This window comes from Carlito syrichta, unplaced genomic scaffold (assembly GCF_000164805.1).
Source record: "Carlito syrichta isolate Samal-C Ts95f unplaced genomic scaffold, Tarsius_syrichta-2.0.1 Scaffold311990, whole genome shotgun sequence".
Classification (NCBI taxonomy): Eukaryota; Metazoa; Chordata; class Mammalia; order Primates; family Tarsiidae; genus Carlito; species Carlito syrichta.
Window position 1 is genome coordinate 53538 of NW_007256086.1, and position 19951 is coordinate 73488.

Genomic DNA, 19951 nt, shown 5'->3' on the forward strand with positions numbered 1-19951 from the left:
TCTTTGTTTTGGGTGTCTGTTTTTTAAAAAATATTTTATTTTAAAGATGTGGGGTACAATTCAGGGTTAGGTATACAGGTGGACATCATACAGGTAAAGTTTGGGCCTCTCTTTGGTCCCCAATAAAATTATTTCTTAAAAACTCAACCTTAAGATTTGGCTTCAGGCACTGAAAACAAAATATAGGTTGGAGAGCTTCAAAGTCATAGGATTTCAAGATATTAACTTCGCTTGGTTCTAAAATGTACCATGTCTGTGAAATCAGCTACTCTTCATCATTCCTTGGTCAACAGGCCATAAAGCCCATAATGAGCTTCCTTCAACACACACAGGCGTCGCCACCCCCTTTTTTCCTCTTTATGGGATGGGGGAGCATATGAAAAAGATACAAAAAAAAAAGATACAACATAGAATGTCAATCATAGTTCAATAAAGTTATTTCTTTTTTTAGTTACATTTTAAATACATTTATACAGGGATATTTATTTTTTATGTACTTTTCTTATACATTTATACAGGGATATTTAATTTAACAATTGCTTTTAGATGGCCACATCACACATAGCTTCTTTGAATATATGGTTTGATGAGGGCTACAGATATGATGGTATGACTGAAGAGAACAGACAGCAAGCCTGTACAGAGCACCCCTGACATAAGTAACTCCAGCTTTAAAAAAGACTCTATTTTACATTTCAAAAGGCATCATGTCAACAACAAATCAGTAAAGACTGCACTGAACCAGGTAAGGACATAAACAGGCACACTCTTTTAATATTAGTCCTCACCAGAGGAGTTTGTCACCATCAAAAGAGCAGGACTTCGCCAGCTTGAAACAGCTGTCCTAACAGACACCATTATGCTGTCACTCATAAGCACTCAGACATCTGCTACAGAAGGGGTTGCCCACATCAGAGACTCTTCCTTGCAAGATATTGACGTCCAACTGGGTCAGGCCAAGACACTCTAAGTCTATGCTGCTTTCCTTGGACTGGTTCATTAGTCCCTTTTCCTGTCTCCATCTCTTGATGTTAAATGTTACTTTGTAGAATGTTTAATCTATAACACTTATGCATTGATTAAATATGCTATTTTGTCTGATTTGCAATATTGACTGACTTGTGAAGTGGTTTGAGGCTGTGTGTCCATGCCTCTGACCACTGGGTGAACAGGGAGTATTAAGAATTGTGTCCTTGGGGAACTCCATGTGACCCATGACTTTTATTATTGAGAAAGCATCAGTAAAAGTCTGACCTTCTGGAAAGACACAAAGATACACGGACCTGGTTGTGTCTGACCTTGTGCTGTGCATGACAAGGGCGTTAATGCTAATTTGATAAGCAATATGAAGAGGGATTTCTTTCTTCTTTTAATACCCTCTTGGGGAATTAGCCAAATGTGTCAGAAATTACTAATAATTGAATGACTGAAGTAGAAGTATCACACTTCTACTGGGTCAAGTGCATACCCAGAAACTACACTGATCGATCACCCAATCAACGGGCATCAACTTGTCTATTGAAGACATATGGATTACAAGAACCAAGTAGGAATTTTGTTAAAATAAATGAACATTGATTAGATCTCGTGTCAGGTTCCAATTATGAGTCCCAAGCCCCACTGTGATCCACAGGAGTGTCCCTCGCTGTTCCTAGAGAAAGTCTTTGTCCCACTGTCTGCTGGAATGAGTTGCCGCTACAAAGCCTGATTGATCAACCAGGTTGACTGTGTGTTAGCCATAGCTATGTGAACTGTTCATATCCATAGGGGGTCCTGCAAGACTCTTTTCTCATCAAGTCAGGAGCTTCAGTGTTAGAACAGTTGTCAGAGGAGAGTGGGTGAGAACCAGTTACATGGACTCAGTATCTCGACTGGCCGTTTTAAGAGATGAGAGGGGGAGGTAGCTCAACTTTACTTAACTGGCAGGTCTAGGTCAGGGCTTGAAATTTTGAGTGTGTGTGTGTCCACGTATTTGGGATAGTAAACATAAAATCCAAGTTCTTCTTGATTAGGATTAAGGAGTAGCAAAGTATCTTTATAGGTGATTGCTAAGTTCGATTAAAAAATCATTTTTGTTTGTTAAAAACTGGGAAATACAGGAAATAAAACACAATCCCACAGAAAAATACACACAACCAATTTAGTGAATTTTCTGCTAGATACTTTTCTGTGCACATTTTTATGTAGTTGAGGTTTCATTATGTATTATTTTGTCTTGCACTTGTGCTTAAGACATTCTGCGCAAGTCCTGGTATCATTTTTGTAATTATTGTGAATGTCAATATGATATTATGGCTATGGTCTAACATGGTTAACTGCTTTCTTATTGTTGGATGTAGTGTTATGCTGTTTTGGAACCAAGAATTTTAGCCTTAAGATGTATTCTATACCCTCTTCTTTGGCTTCAGCTTTGAAATAGTCCTTTAAACATTTTTTCCCACCCCTTCTTCCTCTAAGCACTCCCTTGCACTGCGATGCTTATCTCACTCTGTTCTCTTAGAAATTCCAGGGGCTAATTCTAAAGCAAGCCAGACACAAAGGCCCTGCTGTGGAATTCTCCCAAGTAGGGAGAGCCTTGAGGCATAACCCATACCCCAGGCACAATCAGGGAAACACCAACCAGACGCCTGAGGATTCTGGAGGCTAATCTTAGAACAAACCAGGCCTGCACCTCTACTGGGGAACCTTCCCACCAAGGGATTCATGATTGATTGTTTCACCACTCACCTACAGCCAAGATGACACCAATCAGGCTTCTGGATGGACAATTGCTTGAGACAGCCATTGGAACAAGGACACATAGACCTTACCATACTCCTCCATGTTTTCCACACGAAAGTTCTCTTTAAAATCCCTTTCTGACAGCCCCAAATTTGAGATAGTACTTGGGACATCAGTCTGCCATCTCCTCAGGAAGTCGGCTTCTTAAATAAAGCTGTTTTTCCTTCCACCAACTCTGTCTCTCAAGTTTGGTTTTGGAGAACAACTAAACGTGGGTCTGGTCATATTATAAACATTTGTGCATAAATCACTGTGCTTTTCGCTTTAGAATTATTTCTATGAATCAAAATTACAAGATTAAGGAGTTAATACTTTTTAAAGGCTTTAGATAAATTTTATCAGAGGCTTGTGCCTCTGTGTATGCGAGTGTTCATTTCATGGCAATATTGGCAGTGTGGAATGCTTCCTGAAGGAAAAATTCCTGCTAATTTGACGGTAAAACAGCATTTTATTGTAATTTTATTCACATCTCTATGATCACTAGTTACAGCATATTTATTCTTTTTTCTCTTCTGCCAACAACTTGTTCACTTTTCCATTTTTCATCCACATTAATGAAACTATTGTTTTATAAAATCTCCATTGAATCAACAGTAAAATACTCATGAGAGTTCATTTTACTGAATTGATTTAAATATTTTATTTAAAGAAATATTCTGAGATCTATAGTTCATTGATAGAAAAATATAAAGCATACATGTTTATAGATCATTATGCACTGACATTATAGTAAACAGATTCTCCAAATAACATGATTAATTTTATGGTGCTACTAGTGGAATGCATTCTGCAGAAACGTGGTTTTACCTTCAGACTTGAGCACATTACCCTTATATCCAAAAAGGATAATAAAAACACAACTTTGATTAGTTCAAATTTTAGCAGACCACATCTGAATTGTTGAAGAGTAAGTTCTTTTATTTACCTCTTCAAGGAAGTGATTATTTTCTTCACCTCTTTTTGTGCCTCTTTATCCTATAAAAAGAATACAAATACACAATGAAATTTCATGCATTCATCCTGATACTCTAGTACTTTGAAATAGACATTTGCTTAGCACAAGTATACTTCTTGAAAGATCATTACAAAGAAGCTGTGCATGTCTTAAGACTAGGCATGACATCATCAATAACTCAAAAAACAACAGATGCTGGAGAGGATGCGGTGAAAAGGGAACACTTCTACACTGTTAGTGGGAGTATAAACTAGTACAGCTTCCATGGAAAACAGTGTGGTGATTCCTAAAAGATCTAAAAATCAACCTCCCATATGACCCCACAATCCCCCTACTGGGAATATACCCGGAGGAAGTCAAATCACTCTCTGAAAAAGATACCTGCACATGCATGTTTATTGGAGCATTGTTCACAATAGCAAAAACATGGAATCAATTGTGCTGCCCATTGAAAGAACACTGGATAAAAAAAGTGTGGTACATATACACAATGGAATATTATGCAGCCATAAAGAAGGACAAAATTATGAACTTCTCAGCAACTTGGGTGGACTCAGAGTCTATAATACTGAGTGACCTCACAGAAACAAAGAACTAAGTATCATATGTTCTCACTCATTAGTAGACCTTGAACAATTATCATAAAACTATAGGAAAAGGATTGTCAGTAGTGGGAAATTGCTGGGGGGTGGTGGTGGGATTGACAGTAGTGGGATTCTGCTGGGGAGAACACCCTCATCAACAAGGGTACCTGCATAATGAACATTTGTATATTTATCTCTGAATTGTACATTTTTAAAATTAAAAATTACAAAAAAATGTGGTACATATACATGATGGACTATTATGCGGCCATAAAGAACTAAATTATGATCTTCACAGCAACCTGGATGAACTTCGAGGCTATAATACTAAGTGACCTATCACAGAAACAAAGAACCAAGTATCACATGTTCTCACTCATTAGTGGACCTTGAACAACTATTGTAATACTAGAAGAAAGGGACTGGCAGTAGTGGGAAACTGCCAGGGGAGGGCGAGGGAGGGATTAGCAGTAGTGAGAAACTGCCAGGAATGGTGGGGGGGCACACCTCATCAACAAAGATACCTGCATAATGAACATCTGTATACCTAACCCTGAAATGTACCCCACATCTGCAAAATTAAAAATTAAAAAAAAAAAAAAGACCAGGCATGATCCAGATCTAAGAGTGTGAGTAACATGGAAAGCTATTTTGGGGCTCTTCTTCCACCAGATCCTGAATGGTGGGCTACAGGAAGGACAGAGCCTTCCATGTAAGCTGATACGATGTGTCTGCCTTACTGTTTTCCTCTTCAACTGTGAGATGTGAAGAAGCCCTAGACCTAGCAGCAAGATTTGAAGAAATTGAGATTCCGCTGTAAGAGCCAGTCAACATATATTTCATTATTGACTATCTGGTAGCTTATATTTAAGATTAAAAATCAGGTAATGGCCAGGAGTGGTGGCTCAGCCTGTAATCCCAGCACTCTGAGAGGCCGAGGTGAGAGAATTGCCTGAGGCTGGGGGTTCAAGACCAGCCTGGGCAACTTGGTGAGACCTCATCTCTATAACAAACCCCAAAGTGAGCCGGGTGTGGTGGCATGTGTCTGTAGTTCCAGCTACTTGGAAGTCTAGGTTGAGGCAGAAGAATCACCTAAGCCCAGCAGGTCGAGGCTGCAGTGGTTGTGCGTGTGCCACTGTACTCAAGCCTGGGCGACAAGAGTGAGACTCCAACGCAAAAAACAAAAACAAAAAAAATGCAGTATGTTTTATAGAACACTACATGTATTGTATTTACTTTACAAAAAATGTGGAAGTTAGAAGGAGTGGCAATAAATTCAGATGATAAGGTACTTTTATGCATTCTTGCAATTAGGAAACATTTACTGAGAAGACAGAAAAGATTTAAGGAATGTAACAAATTTAAAGTAATTAGACAAAGAATATGGGACAAGGTAGATATCTGGAAGTAGCTGCTAGTTAGACTATTTTAAAAATTGTAAATTCTCCAACAGTTTTAATCATATACCCCAGAATACTGATTCTATTGTAGTAATCAACTAGAGGTCTGCCTTCTATCAAACAATATATACAGAAAATTGTGAGAAAATAAGATTAATGGTATTTGGGATATTAGTGTGTTATTTAGAAGAACTTATAAAAATTCATAATTCTAGGTATTGGGATTCATGTTTATCTTGATAACCATAATCTTGGTGTCTGGCATCTGGATGGTTCTAAATCAATGTCTAATACATGAATGTTTAAACGCAGGAACACAGTAACACTTTTCTGTATCTGAGAATCAATTTCTTACAGAAGAATGACATAGATGAGATATTTCAATTAGATGACTAAAAAAATGAATATTCTCACACTATAATAAGGGAGGACCCTGATGTGCCCTGAATCCCATTCTCTCTGGTTCCCCAGATCTTATCCTATTAATCATCTCCTCTCTCCATCTTTCCTGAGCCTCTCCTTTGCTGGCTCTTTCTCATTATCATTTAAATGTGCTCCTCTATTTTCCATCTACAGTAAACTGTTCAAACATCCCTTTAACGTCCACCTTACATCTCTGGAGGTAAAACTCTTCGGAAGGGTGTCTACGTGCACTAACTGCATTTTCTCACCTTCTGGTTGCTCTGCGCTCAGTCACCACCTTCACTGCTGTATTGAAACAGTCTGGGTTAAGATCACCAATGATGGCCACATCATTCAGTTCAACAGACTCATTCCAGTCCTCACTTGCTTGGCTTTTAGTCTAGAGCAGGTGACAGCATCGAACACTTCCTTCATCCCTTGGCTTCCAAGGCCCTGACTTCTCTACTTCTCCTAGTATCTCTTGCAGGTTCCTCCTCCTTCCCAGTTCCATTATGTTAGTGGTTCTCAGGGATTGATCCTCTGCCCTCTACTTTCCATGTACTACATAACCTCTTTGGGCTACCCCTTCCACAACTGTGGCTTCACACATTATTCATACATCAAATATTCAGTTACTCATTGGACTTGATAATCTCACAAACACAAAACCAACATTCCAAAACTGAACAAATCTTTACTACCACTCATAGTCCTTCTCAATTCCCCGTGTCAGTAACCAGTTCCCAAGACAGAAGCCAAGATGTCATCCTTGAGACTACCCTCTTCTAAAATAATCAATATCCAACTCTTGTAGAGAATACCACCTACAGTTCTGTGAAATCTGTTCCCTCCTCTTCATTCTTCACTGTCTTGGTCCACACCACCGTATTATGTCTGTATCACTGCAGTACTATAGTTTCCTAAATGATAGTCTTGCTTCCAGTTTTGCTTGCCTCCACCCCACACTAGTCTTTACCTGGTGGTTATTGGGCTCCTCTAAAAACCTTATTGTGTTACCTGTTGCCTAAGACCTCATGATTTTTCCTTGCCTTTAAGGAAAGGCAAGGAGAAATATAAAGGCATATAAGGCTTTCATTCCTTCTCTTCCTCTAGTACTTAACATTTCAGTCATATTGAACAGTTGATTCAGTGCTTTTGTGTATCATATTTCTCACCTCCAGGCATTTGTCTGTTTTCCAGTGTTTAATAAAGTATGGTCTGTGTGCTATCTGCTTCAGTAGCATCTCAGATATTTGATACTGTCATATATTTATTTATATTTCCCATCATCCTTGCTGTACAGATACATATTTCCATACTAACATAATAGTTAGAACACATTATTTTGTGTTCCATGTTTTTCAGTTACCATTAAAAGTTATATTCTGATCAAAGTCTTTGTAAATATGTAAAGCTGCATAAAAAACAGAAACTGACGAACTGATAATAGTGATAGAGTATTAAAGAAAAAATGTCCCAATTACACAGTGTAATGTTTTATGTTTTTAAAAATATAAATATCCATGGATTACATTTTTCACCAACAACTTTTACCACATACATATTGCCAGGACTAATCTATTAAAGAGGGGGTATCCCATTGCTTATTAAGTATTACCAAATTCCACATTTCCAAGAAAGAATCATAATTCTATACTTTTTTTCTACTTTTTTCTTTTTTTGTTTGAGTTGGAGTCTCACTCTGTCGCCCAGACTGGAGTGCAGTGGCCGCTCCCGGCCACTGCAGCTTCAACCTGCTGGGCTCCGGCGATCCTTCTGCCTCAGCCTTCCAAGTAGCTGGAATTACAGGCATGCGCTATCACGCCCGGTTGATTTTTTGATTTATTGTAGAGATGAGGTCTCGCTGCCCAGGCGGGTCTCGAACCCGCAGGCTCAGGCAATCCACTCACCTCAGCCTCCCAAAGGCGCAGAATTATAGGCTGAGCCACCGAGCCTGGCTTACTTTTTAAAAGTAATATATCATTGGGCAAAAGTCTAACTTATTTGCTGAATTACATGCTAAAAGGATTTTGATAGAGTTTTCTCCAGTATGAATTATGTAAACTCTAGATGAAGTCATTTATACATTGACCTGAAGCCTTGGCCTCTCCCCAGTATGAGAATTTTAAGTTTGAATAAGGTATGTGTAATCACTGAAGACTTTCCTTCATTCATAATACAGAGTGCTTTATACAGTGTTATATTCCTCACATGTTCTGGAATGTTGCTGTATGAGAAAGGGCTTCTCATGCTTATTTCATTGAATTCCTACACCACTGTTGTAGTTCCTAATAGGTGTTCTCCTCTTGGTAGAGGCTTGCCACTTTTTTCCCTGTTCTACTCTCAGTTTTTCTGCATATCAAAGCTCAGGCTTTGCCTGAAGGTTGTAGGTGTTTATCTCCATGGGAGCTCTCGGCTGTCTATAAAGGTTAGAGCTGAAATTGAAGGATCTTACACATTCAGAACATTTATAGGGTTTCTCTCCAGTGTGCATTGTCTTATTATGGCTAAGGCTAGAGCATTAACTGAAGGGTTTCCCACATAGATCATATTCATATGGCGTCTCTCCAGTGTTAATTCACTCATGTTGTTTAAAGGATAAATGGTTACTCAAGGCATTTCCACACCATTACAGACAAAAGTTTTCTCTCTTGTGTGACTTCTCTGGTATGAATAAAAGTTAGCTATCTAGCTCAAGTGTTTCCCACATTCATTACATTTATAGGTTTCTCCCCAGTATGAGTGTGTTGAGTCAATGCTGAGCTGTGAGTGACAACTTCCTCATACTCATGATATTCAAAGAGCTCTGCTCCACTGTGAAATCTTTGCTACTGAGAAGATAAAAGGCTGTTAAAGATTTGTTTCCATCAATCTATTCATTTTTCTACATATGAATTCAATGCTGAGCACTCAGTGATAGTCTCCAGTTAAAGTCAACCACGTTGGTTACATTCGTGTAGTGTGTTACGCTCCTTCATGTACAGAAGCTTTCTCCTTTGTAGCATGAGCTGCATAGCTATCTTGATTAACTCTGAGGTCTTCATTATGTTTCAAGCATTTGATATTTTGGCTATATTTACACAGTTGTCTTCTTATAAGAACTCAAGTTATGGTTCTGAGATAAGCTTATTCCTTTCTTTCTCAAACTATCCAAACCTTTAAGCTGTGATAGCATACTTTCTCTAAACTCAAACTAAAGTCATGTGACTGTTTTGCAGGTTTACTTTAATGTGTAGGAAAAAGGTTCATACTCATGAATCTCACTATTCACATGCTGTTAGTGGTTCCTTCCTGCAGGTATTCTGCATGGAAGTTCTGAGTTTGTTTTAAAGACCTTCCTGGACTTTGGATCTTGGAAAATTCTCTTTGTTCTCTCCATAGTGCCTCTCCTTGTATTGTCAAGGAAGTCACATCTGATTTTTCTGAGCTGATACCACCAGGGAGACCAGATAACTGATGTTCCCAGTATCACATCTCTGTACATATTCCTCTGAGATGGGTCCAGCAGGGCCCTCTCTTCCTGAGTGGAATCCACAGCCATGTCCTCAAAGATCATCACATCCTGTGGCTGCACTGCTAAGAATTCAGCCATTACTTATCTTTCTCTATATTCTCAACCAGAGACAATCTGAGCACTTAGCCAGAAAACCAGAACCCAAATAGATGGAAACTTGAGTGAGGCCACGTTGATACTGAGGTTGGTATCACAACATTCTTAGAACTCAGAGCCTCCTTCTCTTTCTAGAAAAAGGTCAGGAACCTGTATTTTTAATGAGCCCTCCACCCTTCCAGCAAGTCTTAGTGACTTAAACCACTGAGTTTAAATTTTAATTTCCTTAGAATCTCAGATTACATAGCAAACCCTCAGGAAGGTCTTTCTGAGCCCTGGCCCAGGTTGCAGTACCAGTTTTATTTTCTCATAAATCTCTGGGCTTTCATTTCCATAGCACTCATCACATTTTATTACTATGACTTGTCCAATGCCTACCTTCCCCACTAGGTCACAGCATTCATGGTGGCAGAGACTGGGTTTTGTTTCCTCTTTGTATTCCAAGCCTTTAGCAGAGTACAGCCTCATATTTGTAATATAAATAAATAAAGATAATGCTTTCCACTCACTCAGATTCAAAAACATAGATTTATTTCATCTAACAGTGTTGGAAAAATAATGTGTTTTGGAATAATACGTCAATGCTCTCTGCTAAAGACTTTGGATAAATAAGATACTTATGTATATGCGATAGAGACTTATGAAATTGTTATTATGCACCTAGCATTTTGGTAATGATGATCAAACATCAAGTCTACTAGATTAGGCACTGGTTAAGAAGGAGTGATCCCAAGTTGATGTTGTATCGTCAGTTATTTAAAGAAAATAAATAAATAAGAGGAGGCCAAAGTAACTTTTTAAAGGGTATTTTAAAACTCAATTTAAAGAACACAACCAAGGCCACTACATATGTTGGGAAATCTTAAGAAATAATACATTTTAAGTGCAAATAATAAGAAGGCCAGAGTCAAAAGACTAGAAATGGGTTGGAAACAGACTTCCTGCAATTCATGAAAATGCTCATTTGGACAGTGGGAAAGGTCTGTCTATACTATAATGGTTTCATTAATTAAAAAAAATATAAATAGAAGAACAAGTTCTGCAGGCAGTGGTAGCACAGATGACTTAATCTATAAGAAATAAGTTCCAACCAGAAAGATGTAAACAAATAAGAACTTCTAGCAAGTGAGACAACATGACAGGCTTTCAGGAAGTGATTTCAATTAAGTCACTGTGAGCTGACACTTTCCTATAACAGGAAGGCAGGGTAAACATTGATGGACAAAATCGTTTTTATAAACCTCTCTGAAAAAGCAATGCCTTAATTAAGATACTCAATTACAATGTCTTAAATTAAGATAGCACATTTAAAGCAGGACTAGAATTTTATGAGTCATCACCAGTGAGTGTGATGATTCTCAACCCGCTTAACAGTTTGGAAGTACAGTTAAGGGCTTTAATCAACAGGCAACTCCAATGAGGACTATTCCACTTGCTTGCTAAACCTGAAGAAGTATTCTTAACCTTCCTCATTCTGAGTCCACTTCCTCTTGTGGCTGTTTCTAGCATACTGTGTTGACGATTCTGTAAGAATCTGTCTTATAAGGGTGATTGATGACACTTCAAAATAGTATAGCAGTTTTAAAAATATCAGATTAACACATCTCTTAATGCAAATCAAAATATTACATAATGCTGTTTATATCTGAGCATTCTTGGTGGACTCCAAGTCAACGAACTTTAATGCTGACAACTTTCAGGCCTCCAGTGAAGTCATTTTTTCATTCAGCAATCATTCTCACACTGTCTTAGACCCAGAAATCCCTTTTATTTTAAAAAAAGGAATGTTTCTCAGGATCTGAGATTACTTTTCTAGGGTCAAGAAAAGTCCACATGAATAATAAAAATACTGTAGTTTCAAATTCTGGGAATGTAAAGCCGCTTACACCCTTGGATCTGGGCTCTAGAGACCAAACCGCTGACATTTCCAGTATCAAGTCGCAGTGTGATGAGCTGAGGGTTCCCCGATGGGACAGAAGACAGGTCCACAAATGACTATAATGCAAAGTGGGAGTTGCACATGCCACAAGAAAGAAGCAAACGTGTCAAGCAAAGTTCACACAAGGGAGAAAAAATAGACGGCTAAGTTGTCTTCATTGTAATGAGTGGCACCACTAGACATTTGGAAATGAATAAGCTGGTCAGCAAACCCACTAGCAGAATATTTCAATCTGAAAAATACTTTACAGAGTTGGAGGTACCACATGTAAGCCACTTCATCCTGTTTACTCATTGTAAAAGAAATTAGCCAGGCGAGGTGGCTCACGCCTATAATCCCAGTTTTTTGGGAGGCAAAGGTGAGAGAACTGCCTGAGTCCAGGGGTTCAAGACCTGCCTGGGCAACTAGGCAAGACCTCATCACTATAGTAAATCAAAACATTTAACCAGGTGGTGCGTGCCTGTGTCCCAGCTACTTGGAAGGCTGAGGCGGAAGGATCGCCTGAGTCCAGCAGGTTGAGGCTGCAGTGGCTGTGAGCATGCCACTGCACTCCAGCCTGGGTGACAGTGAGACTCCCAACTCAAAAAAGAAAAAGAAAGAAAGAAAAAGATTCCTGACAGAATCTTTACTAATTGAAAAAATAAAAAACTGCTAAGAATACAAGGAGACATCACTGGGGAAAAAAGAAGATAATGTGAGAAATATTTGCTCATGCTGTTTTGCCTTTGACAGAGGTACTTCCAAAGGTGCTTGGCTTTCTTAGTTACACTATTCCCACTCCTCTATTATTACTATTCACACCACTGGTTTTATTTGTATGGTATAAGTATTTGGTTCTTTCTGCCAGTATTTACCAGAGTGGGGAATGAAACTGACCTGATTGCTACTCTCATGGATCAGTCACACAGACAGCTACATTATCAGCTGGGCCACACGATAGGAAGGAAAAGTACAAGGGGCCTTCATGCCAGCAGGTGCCAAGGACATCTTTCCCAAAGGAATGGCACTCAAGGGAGGCTTGAAGGATGAATAGGAATAAAGCTAGTGAAGAGGGTTGGGGGTGGAAGTATCTCAGGAAGAGGGAACAGCATGTTCTACGGATGAAAGGCAGGGAGGAACATGGTGCAGAGGAGGAGAGAGAGGAGATCATATAAAGTTTGAGAGATTGGTAGGAGCTGCATCACAGTCTTGAAGGACATGTTCAACATCTTGAATTTCATCCTAACAGCAAAGGGTTTTAAGCAGGGAAGTGACATGTTGATGCTTACGCTTAATCTGTTACTTAGGCTGCTACTGGGAGCCAAGATGGCCTGGTTTGCACCAGGAGGCTGTGAGGAGAAAGGCTGGGAGATTCTCATCCACAGTCCAGGGGGAGGTGGGCGGTGCCCTGTCCTGAGTAGCGGCAGTGGGGCCAGTGAGCAGAGGTGGCTCAAGGCATGCTTTGGAAAGGGAGACCTGAGAGCTTGGCGACAGGAGGGAAGATGGAGGAAGAGCAGACCCAAAAGCCTGGAGCTGAAAGTCAAGTTTGAAGAACCTGGGGATGTCCAAGAGGAGACACCAAGTTGGAGGGGACAATCAGGCTTGGAGTGCAGAAGAGAGGTTTAGAGACAGAAATGGAAGGACCTCTGACCTGTAGGTGAAATCTGGAGTCACTGGGGATAGGTGGGGGTGCAGAGAGGAGGGAAGGGGGGACAGAAAAGAGACTTAGCGACTAAGGATCAAACCCTGAGATCGTCAGTGTTTCGCCTTCTTGCAAGAGCTCTGTTTCAGGCATAAACATCTGCATGTCAAGCTAGGGATCACACCTCACTAGCATAATGTATTCTAATCTTATATTCAAGTAAGAACCCACAGATACTCAGTTTTAAATGTCTGTACATAGCCCACACTGACATCATTCAGGGGAGACATGAAAGACATAGGGTCCCAGTCGCCAGCATAGAGCAGCAGCCACAGGGACAAATCTGTTTTCTGTTGTAAAAGTTACACAAAACGCTATCTTTTAGAGAAGGATGCTGCTACCGAGACTGGGCTGTTTTTCAGCCTCTGTAACTGATGGAACTGACAGAAGGATCTGAGTTAGAAGGATAGTCAGCCCGCTGGAAATTCCAAACATCAGAAGATACACACAAGCAGGCCAAGACCTTGCCCTGGGGTTGTGGAAGAGACCTGGTGGAGCCGGATGAGTCCCGGTGAGGGACACAGGTACCCCAAATCCTCAAGGGAGCATCCCTCCCATTTTCAGGCCAATTTCCTATGACTGTCACAAGGCGGGTCATGTGTCCCTCCTGTTTTCAGCCTGAAAGGAGAAAATCTCTGAAATATAAAAGCCGTTTAAATTTAAAAGTATACATGTTTTTCCTTGTCCCCTCTTCACTGTCCTTGGATCTAGTAACTGTTGCTGGTACTAAAAAAAAACACAACCATCTTCATTGAGCCCCCTGATAAGCAGGAGACACACACAAAGGACTGCAGGTCCCTGAAAACGCCTCCACCAGACCCAGATAACAAATGGGCTATTAAAACCTTCTAACACCCAGAAATCTCTTAGTCTCTAAATGACAAATGCTTTCTTTCATGTGTTTGTATTTATTTTATGCATTATTAAGCCTTGTAAACTGAAACTCCCGAAATAAACAAAAACTATAACCAACTAAAACATATACAGCCCAAATTGTTCAAGGCATTTGTGCTTCTGGCCTTACTGTATCATTATCAGTTTACTGAAGTCAGTCTCCTGCTCACCACCTGGAGTCATGAGATGCTGGTGCCTGGTGATGTTAAGACACAAGACATATGTGACTTCTACTTTCAACATCAAAAAATTAAACTCTGGACATTCTTCCCAGCCCAAACTTCCCTTCAAGAGCCTTAAATATACTCAGGAGCCCAGCCTTCGGGGCCACACTTGCCTCTGAGTGTCAGCCCCCCTTTTCATCTGTGAAAGGTAAATAATAAACTTTACTTTCTTCTACTTCGTACTTGGTTACAATCTTACATTATTCCCACAACACCAGCCCTCCTTGCCTCAGTTTACCCTTTCACAGTCCTATTTCCTGCGACTGCCAAAAGATAGGTCGTGCATCCCTTCTTGTTCTCAGCCCTAGTTCCTATGACTGCCCTCACATGCCTTCTGCTCCTGGCAAACCAATCTCTGCTTTCTCATCCCCGGGTCTCTCTGTTCATGACCCGCAGTGTGCCTGCCCATACCTCCATGTGATGTAGACCTTTCAAAATCTACCTCTGATGCCACTCAGACTCTTCCTTTTTTTTCTTTTTTGTTTTTTTTGAGTTGGAGTCTCACTCTGTTGCCCAGACTGGAGTGCAGTGGCTGCTCCTGGCCACTGCAGCCTCGATCTGCTGGGCTCCGGCGATCCTTCCGCCTCAGCCTTCCAAGTAGCTGGAACTACAGGCGTGCGCTACCACACCCAGCTAATTCAGGTGAAAGTGAGTCCTCCCTTTTCAAACCTCCCACAACCAGCCCTTCGCCTGTCTGTCAGCACTTTGTGCTGTCCACCTGAAGCTACAGGTATCTGGATACACCACACATTCTGTCTAGGCTAGAAGTCCCTAGAAGGCAGCAGCAGTGTCTAGTTTGTTTACATTCCAAGTCACTACAAAAAGCAGAGCCTGTCTTGTTCTGACACAGTAAAAGAGGAGCGCTTTTACTGAGATATTTCTTTTCTGTTATGATTTAGAGGATGATAGTGTTTGGTGTTGTGAGAAGGGAGCAGGAAAACATTTGCCTATTTCTTTCTTTCCTTTTTTTTTTTTTTGAGTTGGGATTTCATACTGTTTCCCAGGCTGCAGTGCGGTGGCATGATCATGGCTCACCACATCCTCAACCTCCTGGACTCAGGCTATCCTTCCTCCTCAGCCTCCCAAGTAGTTGGGACTACAGGCGCGAGCCACCACGGCCAGCTAAATTTTTCATTTTTTGTAGAGATGAGGTCTCACTATGTTGCCCAGGCTGGTCTCGAACTCCTGGGCTCAAGCAATCCTCCCATCATGGCCTCCCAAGGTACTGGGATTACAGGTGTGAGTCACCATGCCTGGCCACTTTCTCCCGGACTGAGCTGTTAGCTCTGCGGAATGCCTAGAACTTGTAGCATATCCAGAATCCTAAGTCACTGAATAAAGGAGCAAGAGACAAGGCGGTGGCATCTTTTTAATTAATGGCCATTATCCCCAAATCATGAAAACGTGAATACATCTTTTAAACCTTTTGCATGGCCTCAGATGGCCACACTTGCTGTGAGCAGGGACTGAGGACAACAATCCCATGGTCGTTCACCCTGCTCTGGGCCGGGTAACCTGTTCAGCCTCCTCCTTCCCGGGGGCCTTGTCCCTCTTCCTGCACCTTACCTCTAACAAGCATTAGGATGTTTTAACTGCTAGGGGTCTCCTGGTGGCAGCTTATCTTACAGAGATCTAGCGACATTTAAAGCTTCATAGTGGAAGTAAAATCCAAGTCAAAACGTTTTAGTGTAAAAGTAAACTCCACTGTAGGAGCAGAGAGTAAAATAGCGGTTGCCAGGGATGGGAGAGTGGGAGACATGGGGAGACACTGGTCAAGGATACAAAGTTTCAGTTATGTGGGATGAGTAAGTTTCAGAGATCTAAAGGGCAGCAGTGTGACTACAGTCAGTACTATATAGGACACTTGGAATTTCTTAAGAGAGTAATCTTCAGATCTCCACAACAACAGAGTAACTATAGGAGGTGATACACTGCTAATTTGCTTGATTGTGGTGGTCATTTCACAATGTATGTGTATACCAACCACAACATCATGCTGTACATCTTACATATATACAATGTTTATTTGTCAATGATACCTCAATAAAGATGGAAAAACTAAAATAAATGAATTACATTTAATGAAGAAACAAAACTTCTAACGTACTGAAGTCTGTGGTTCATATTTTGAGCCTGAATAGTACCAATAAGACAATCGCATTCATTGTCAAAGTCTGGACTTACCTCTTTGGTAACAGAAGGAAGCAGTGATGCCAAATTACAGAACTTGAAAGCATTCTCTCTTTCCTCAAGATCAGTATAACACTGGAGATGAACAATAATCAATATTAAAGATAATCACGTTTTTATGAACTGGATTCAAAGTGATCTTAGAACAGTGGCTCTTCATTACCTTTGCCAAGTACATGTAATTGAGCTTAGAATAGCCAGGGCGTAGCTCTTCAGCCTGATTTAATAGAAAAAAACAAGAGGGTAATATCAAAACAACCACAAGTGAAGAAAATTTATTTCAATAAATCAAATATTATTAACCACCTTGTCCTAAGAATTTAGGTTGGTTGTTTCACATTTCAATCATTTTATCTGTTTAAGTGTATTTTAGGTAGAAACATAGCTTTTGTTAGGCATTATAAAGCAATGAGATACTTGAAGGTTTTGAGACTCCTTTATATAATCATTTTCCTCATTCCTCTTTCTTGTTTATTATTATTATTACTATTATTATTTTATCTTAAAGATGTGGGGTCCAATTCAGGACTAGGTACATAAGTGGTCAATATCCAGGTGAAGTCTGGGCCTCCCACTGGTCCTCATTTAGTCTGGTTTAGAATCAGGTACGCTTACTGATGCTATGTGCTCCCCTGCCCCGCCCACTTTTCTTGTTTCAAGAACAGAAACAACTGGCGAGGTTCCCTCCCCAGGACAAGTCCCATACATTTCACCTTCTGTCTAGGAAACGAAAACAGAGTGTATCTGATGCTCCACGGTAAGCATTTTCCACTAGATTAACATCTGATTTCTTATGATTTCAACACATTCTGTAGGTGGTAATAATATTTGAAGTACATCACATCAAGTACTTTGAAAGGAAGGACAGATTCTTGAAACAACTAGTCCAGGTGGAAGACATATATCAGATTACCTAGGTAGTATTCTCCTCATCTTTTATGTACCAGTTCCTTTTCTTTACCTCTGGGAAATAAGAATTCCTTCATATATGTGGTCTTGCCATGAGAGAACTCATCTTAGAACCTAAGTCCATCTTTGCTTCAGTGCCAGGTCTTACTGCTAGGAAGGCCGAGGCAAGCCATCTCCAAACCTGACACCAGTCCGCAACCCAGATGGACACAGAACCCAAGAGAAGAGGGCACTTTTAAAAATTTACAAAAAATATGCTTGTCTTACCAGACACACACAATCTGGGCATTTCCAAAATTAAAAAGTAAAAGCTTCTCTCTAATTTTATTCTCAACTTCGATCTCATTCCCTAGGGGTAACCACCACTTTCAACAGTTTGACATATATCCTATCAGACTTGTTGCCAAGTCTGATAAGCAGAAAAAAAACTGACAATTGGTTATTGGGAAGAAAAAAAAAAGAAACTTAAAATGGAACCCTTTTCTACATATTGGCCCAAAACATTTTTTTTACAAGGTATCACAAATACGTTTTCATGTTAGCACACACACATATACCTTACTGTTCCTACGAGTTGCATTTCATAGTATGGATATAACATAATTAAATTAAGCATTCCCCATTGGACATTTCTATTTATTCTCAGTTTTCACTGTTATTAATAATGATCAATGAATATACTTGCCCCCATATCTTTGTGTATACCGTATGTCTATAGGAGAGACTTCTAGGAGTTGAATTGCTCAAAGGATATGTATGTTTTAAAGATAAACACTTATGAAGGGGAACCCAAGTTAGGGTGCTGAGGAGTGGTCTACCATCTTAAGAAAGCACATCCGTTGTAAAATACATTATATTCTCCAAAATCCAAGGGAGAAGGGCCTAGGGAAAGAAGGACAAGGTGTCCTGGGGTGGGGAGCCCGACTGGGTAGAACCCTTTGAGAACACACAGGTGAACAGTGTCTGGATCTGGTGTGGAACCAGCCAGAGAGACAGCAAATCTACCAACAGACTAAAGGAAGTTGTTCAGGTCAGTCCTAGCCAGAGCCTTGAACGTCCCATAGAGCCGCCCATGGTGCTGATGAATTCTGGTCCTCCTGCTGCTTCTTTCACCTCTAATCATTTCCATGTCAATGCTCTTAAGTGCATTTCTTGAGCTTTTCTAATACGAGGGACTTGGACTGAACTTTGTTCAATTATACCTTCTTCTATGTCCAGTAGTTGCCCCAGCCTGTACAGATAAGGAGCTTTTCTCTTTAATACTGGCACTTTAATTCTGCATGTATACCTTAACACCTATGTTTAATTAACCCAAGTGATTATAAATCAGAACACTTCTTTTTGTTCCCATAGTTAAAGAAAATGAACTCCAAAGGAACACGGACAGGCCACTAACAGCACTGAATCCCTAAAGTAGAACAGATTCTGACCTCCTGCCAAAGACTGTAGATGAATTTCAAGGAGGGCAGCATTATTCAGTGGAATGCTCCAGTGACAGGGTGGTTTCTAGAGAGGCTCTTAGAACACTCTATCAGAACACCTGGCAAAGGCTGCCCAAGTTCCCCGAAGGCAGGAGCCGTTTGGTCATTTCTGTGTTCCCAGCGTTTGAAAACTCTGTTTGGCACCAGATATGTGCTTAATAAGCACCATGAATAAATTGGTTTTATTTTAAAACATCTCAAGTGGCAGCCTTCTACCATATCAGGATACAGCAGAGAGCTCTGCAGCTGGTGAAGTCACTAGCAGAGATTCAGGGATCATATGACTCGCCCAAGGTTCATCAGCCGGTAAGTGGTAGAGCTGAGCTTTAACTGGGTAGTCTAGTTCCAGAACTTGCACTCCTTACCTCTACATTACAGTGCCACTTCTCACTACTGATCTGATTTCTATATCATTTCATGAACTTTGGCATCTTGTGAACTTCTGTACAGTGTTCTGAAAACCCGATCCCCAATCATAATTTCATTGTGAAGAAATGAATTTCAAGTTCAAATAAGATTTTTGCTACTTAACTGGCAGCTTTTATCTATATCTTTTATCTTAAATATACCATGATTCTTATCAAATTTAAACTCATTTTCAGTGGCAGGAAAAAGGTGAAGAAGCAGGGATGATGTGGTCTTTGACTTTACTCCTATCTTAAATCAAATCTGTGATTGCCAGTGTGTGAAATGGAACAGATTAAGTTCCTGAGGTCTTGATTCCATTTTTAAAAAACAAAAAAGATCACACTAAATAAAAAATAAGAAACATATGACCCTTGTGTTTTTACTGCCTGCACTCTTTTCTGCTGGGCTTGTGCTTGACTTCAGAGCACTTGTATTTTCTTTTTTTTTTTGAGTTGGAGTCTCACTCTGTCTCCCAGACTGGAGTGCAGTGGCC

General features: G+C 40.2%; 1 protein-coding gene across 3 annotated transcripts in view; it reads right to left on the reverse strand.

Moving 5' to 3' along the window:
- Window positions 1–3209: 3209 nt before the first annotated feature.
- RMDN2 (regulator of microtubule dynamics 2) overlaps window positions 3210–19951 on the reverse strand; it is a 77921-nt gene continuing 61179 nt past the window's right edge. For all 3 annotated transcript variants that reach the window (XM_021718240.1, XM_008069398.1, XM_021718241.1), the window contains 3 exons: window positions 16824–16877; window positions 16655–16735; window positions 3210–3756 (listed from right to left, as the gene is read on the reverse strand). In XM_021718240.1, coding sequence (XP_021573915.1) covers window positions 3703–3756; window positions 16655–16735; window positions 16824–16877 — 189 coding nt within the window. In that variant the 3' untranslated portion in view covers window positions 3210–3702. The remainder of the gene's footprint in view (window positions 3757–16654; window positions 16736–16823; window positions 16878–19951) is intronic.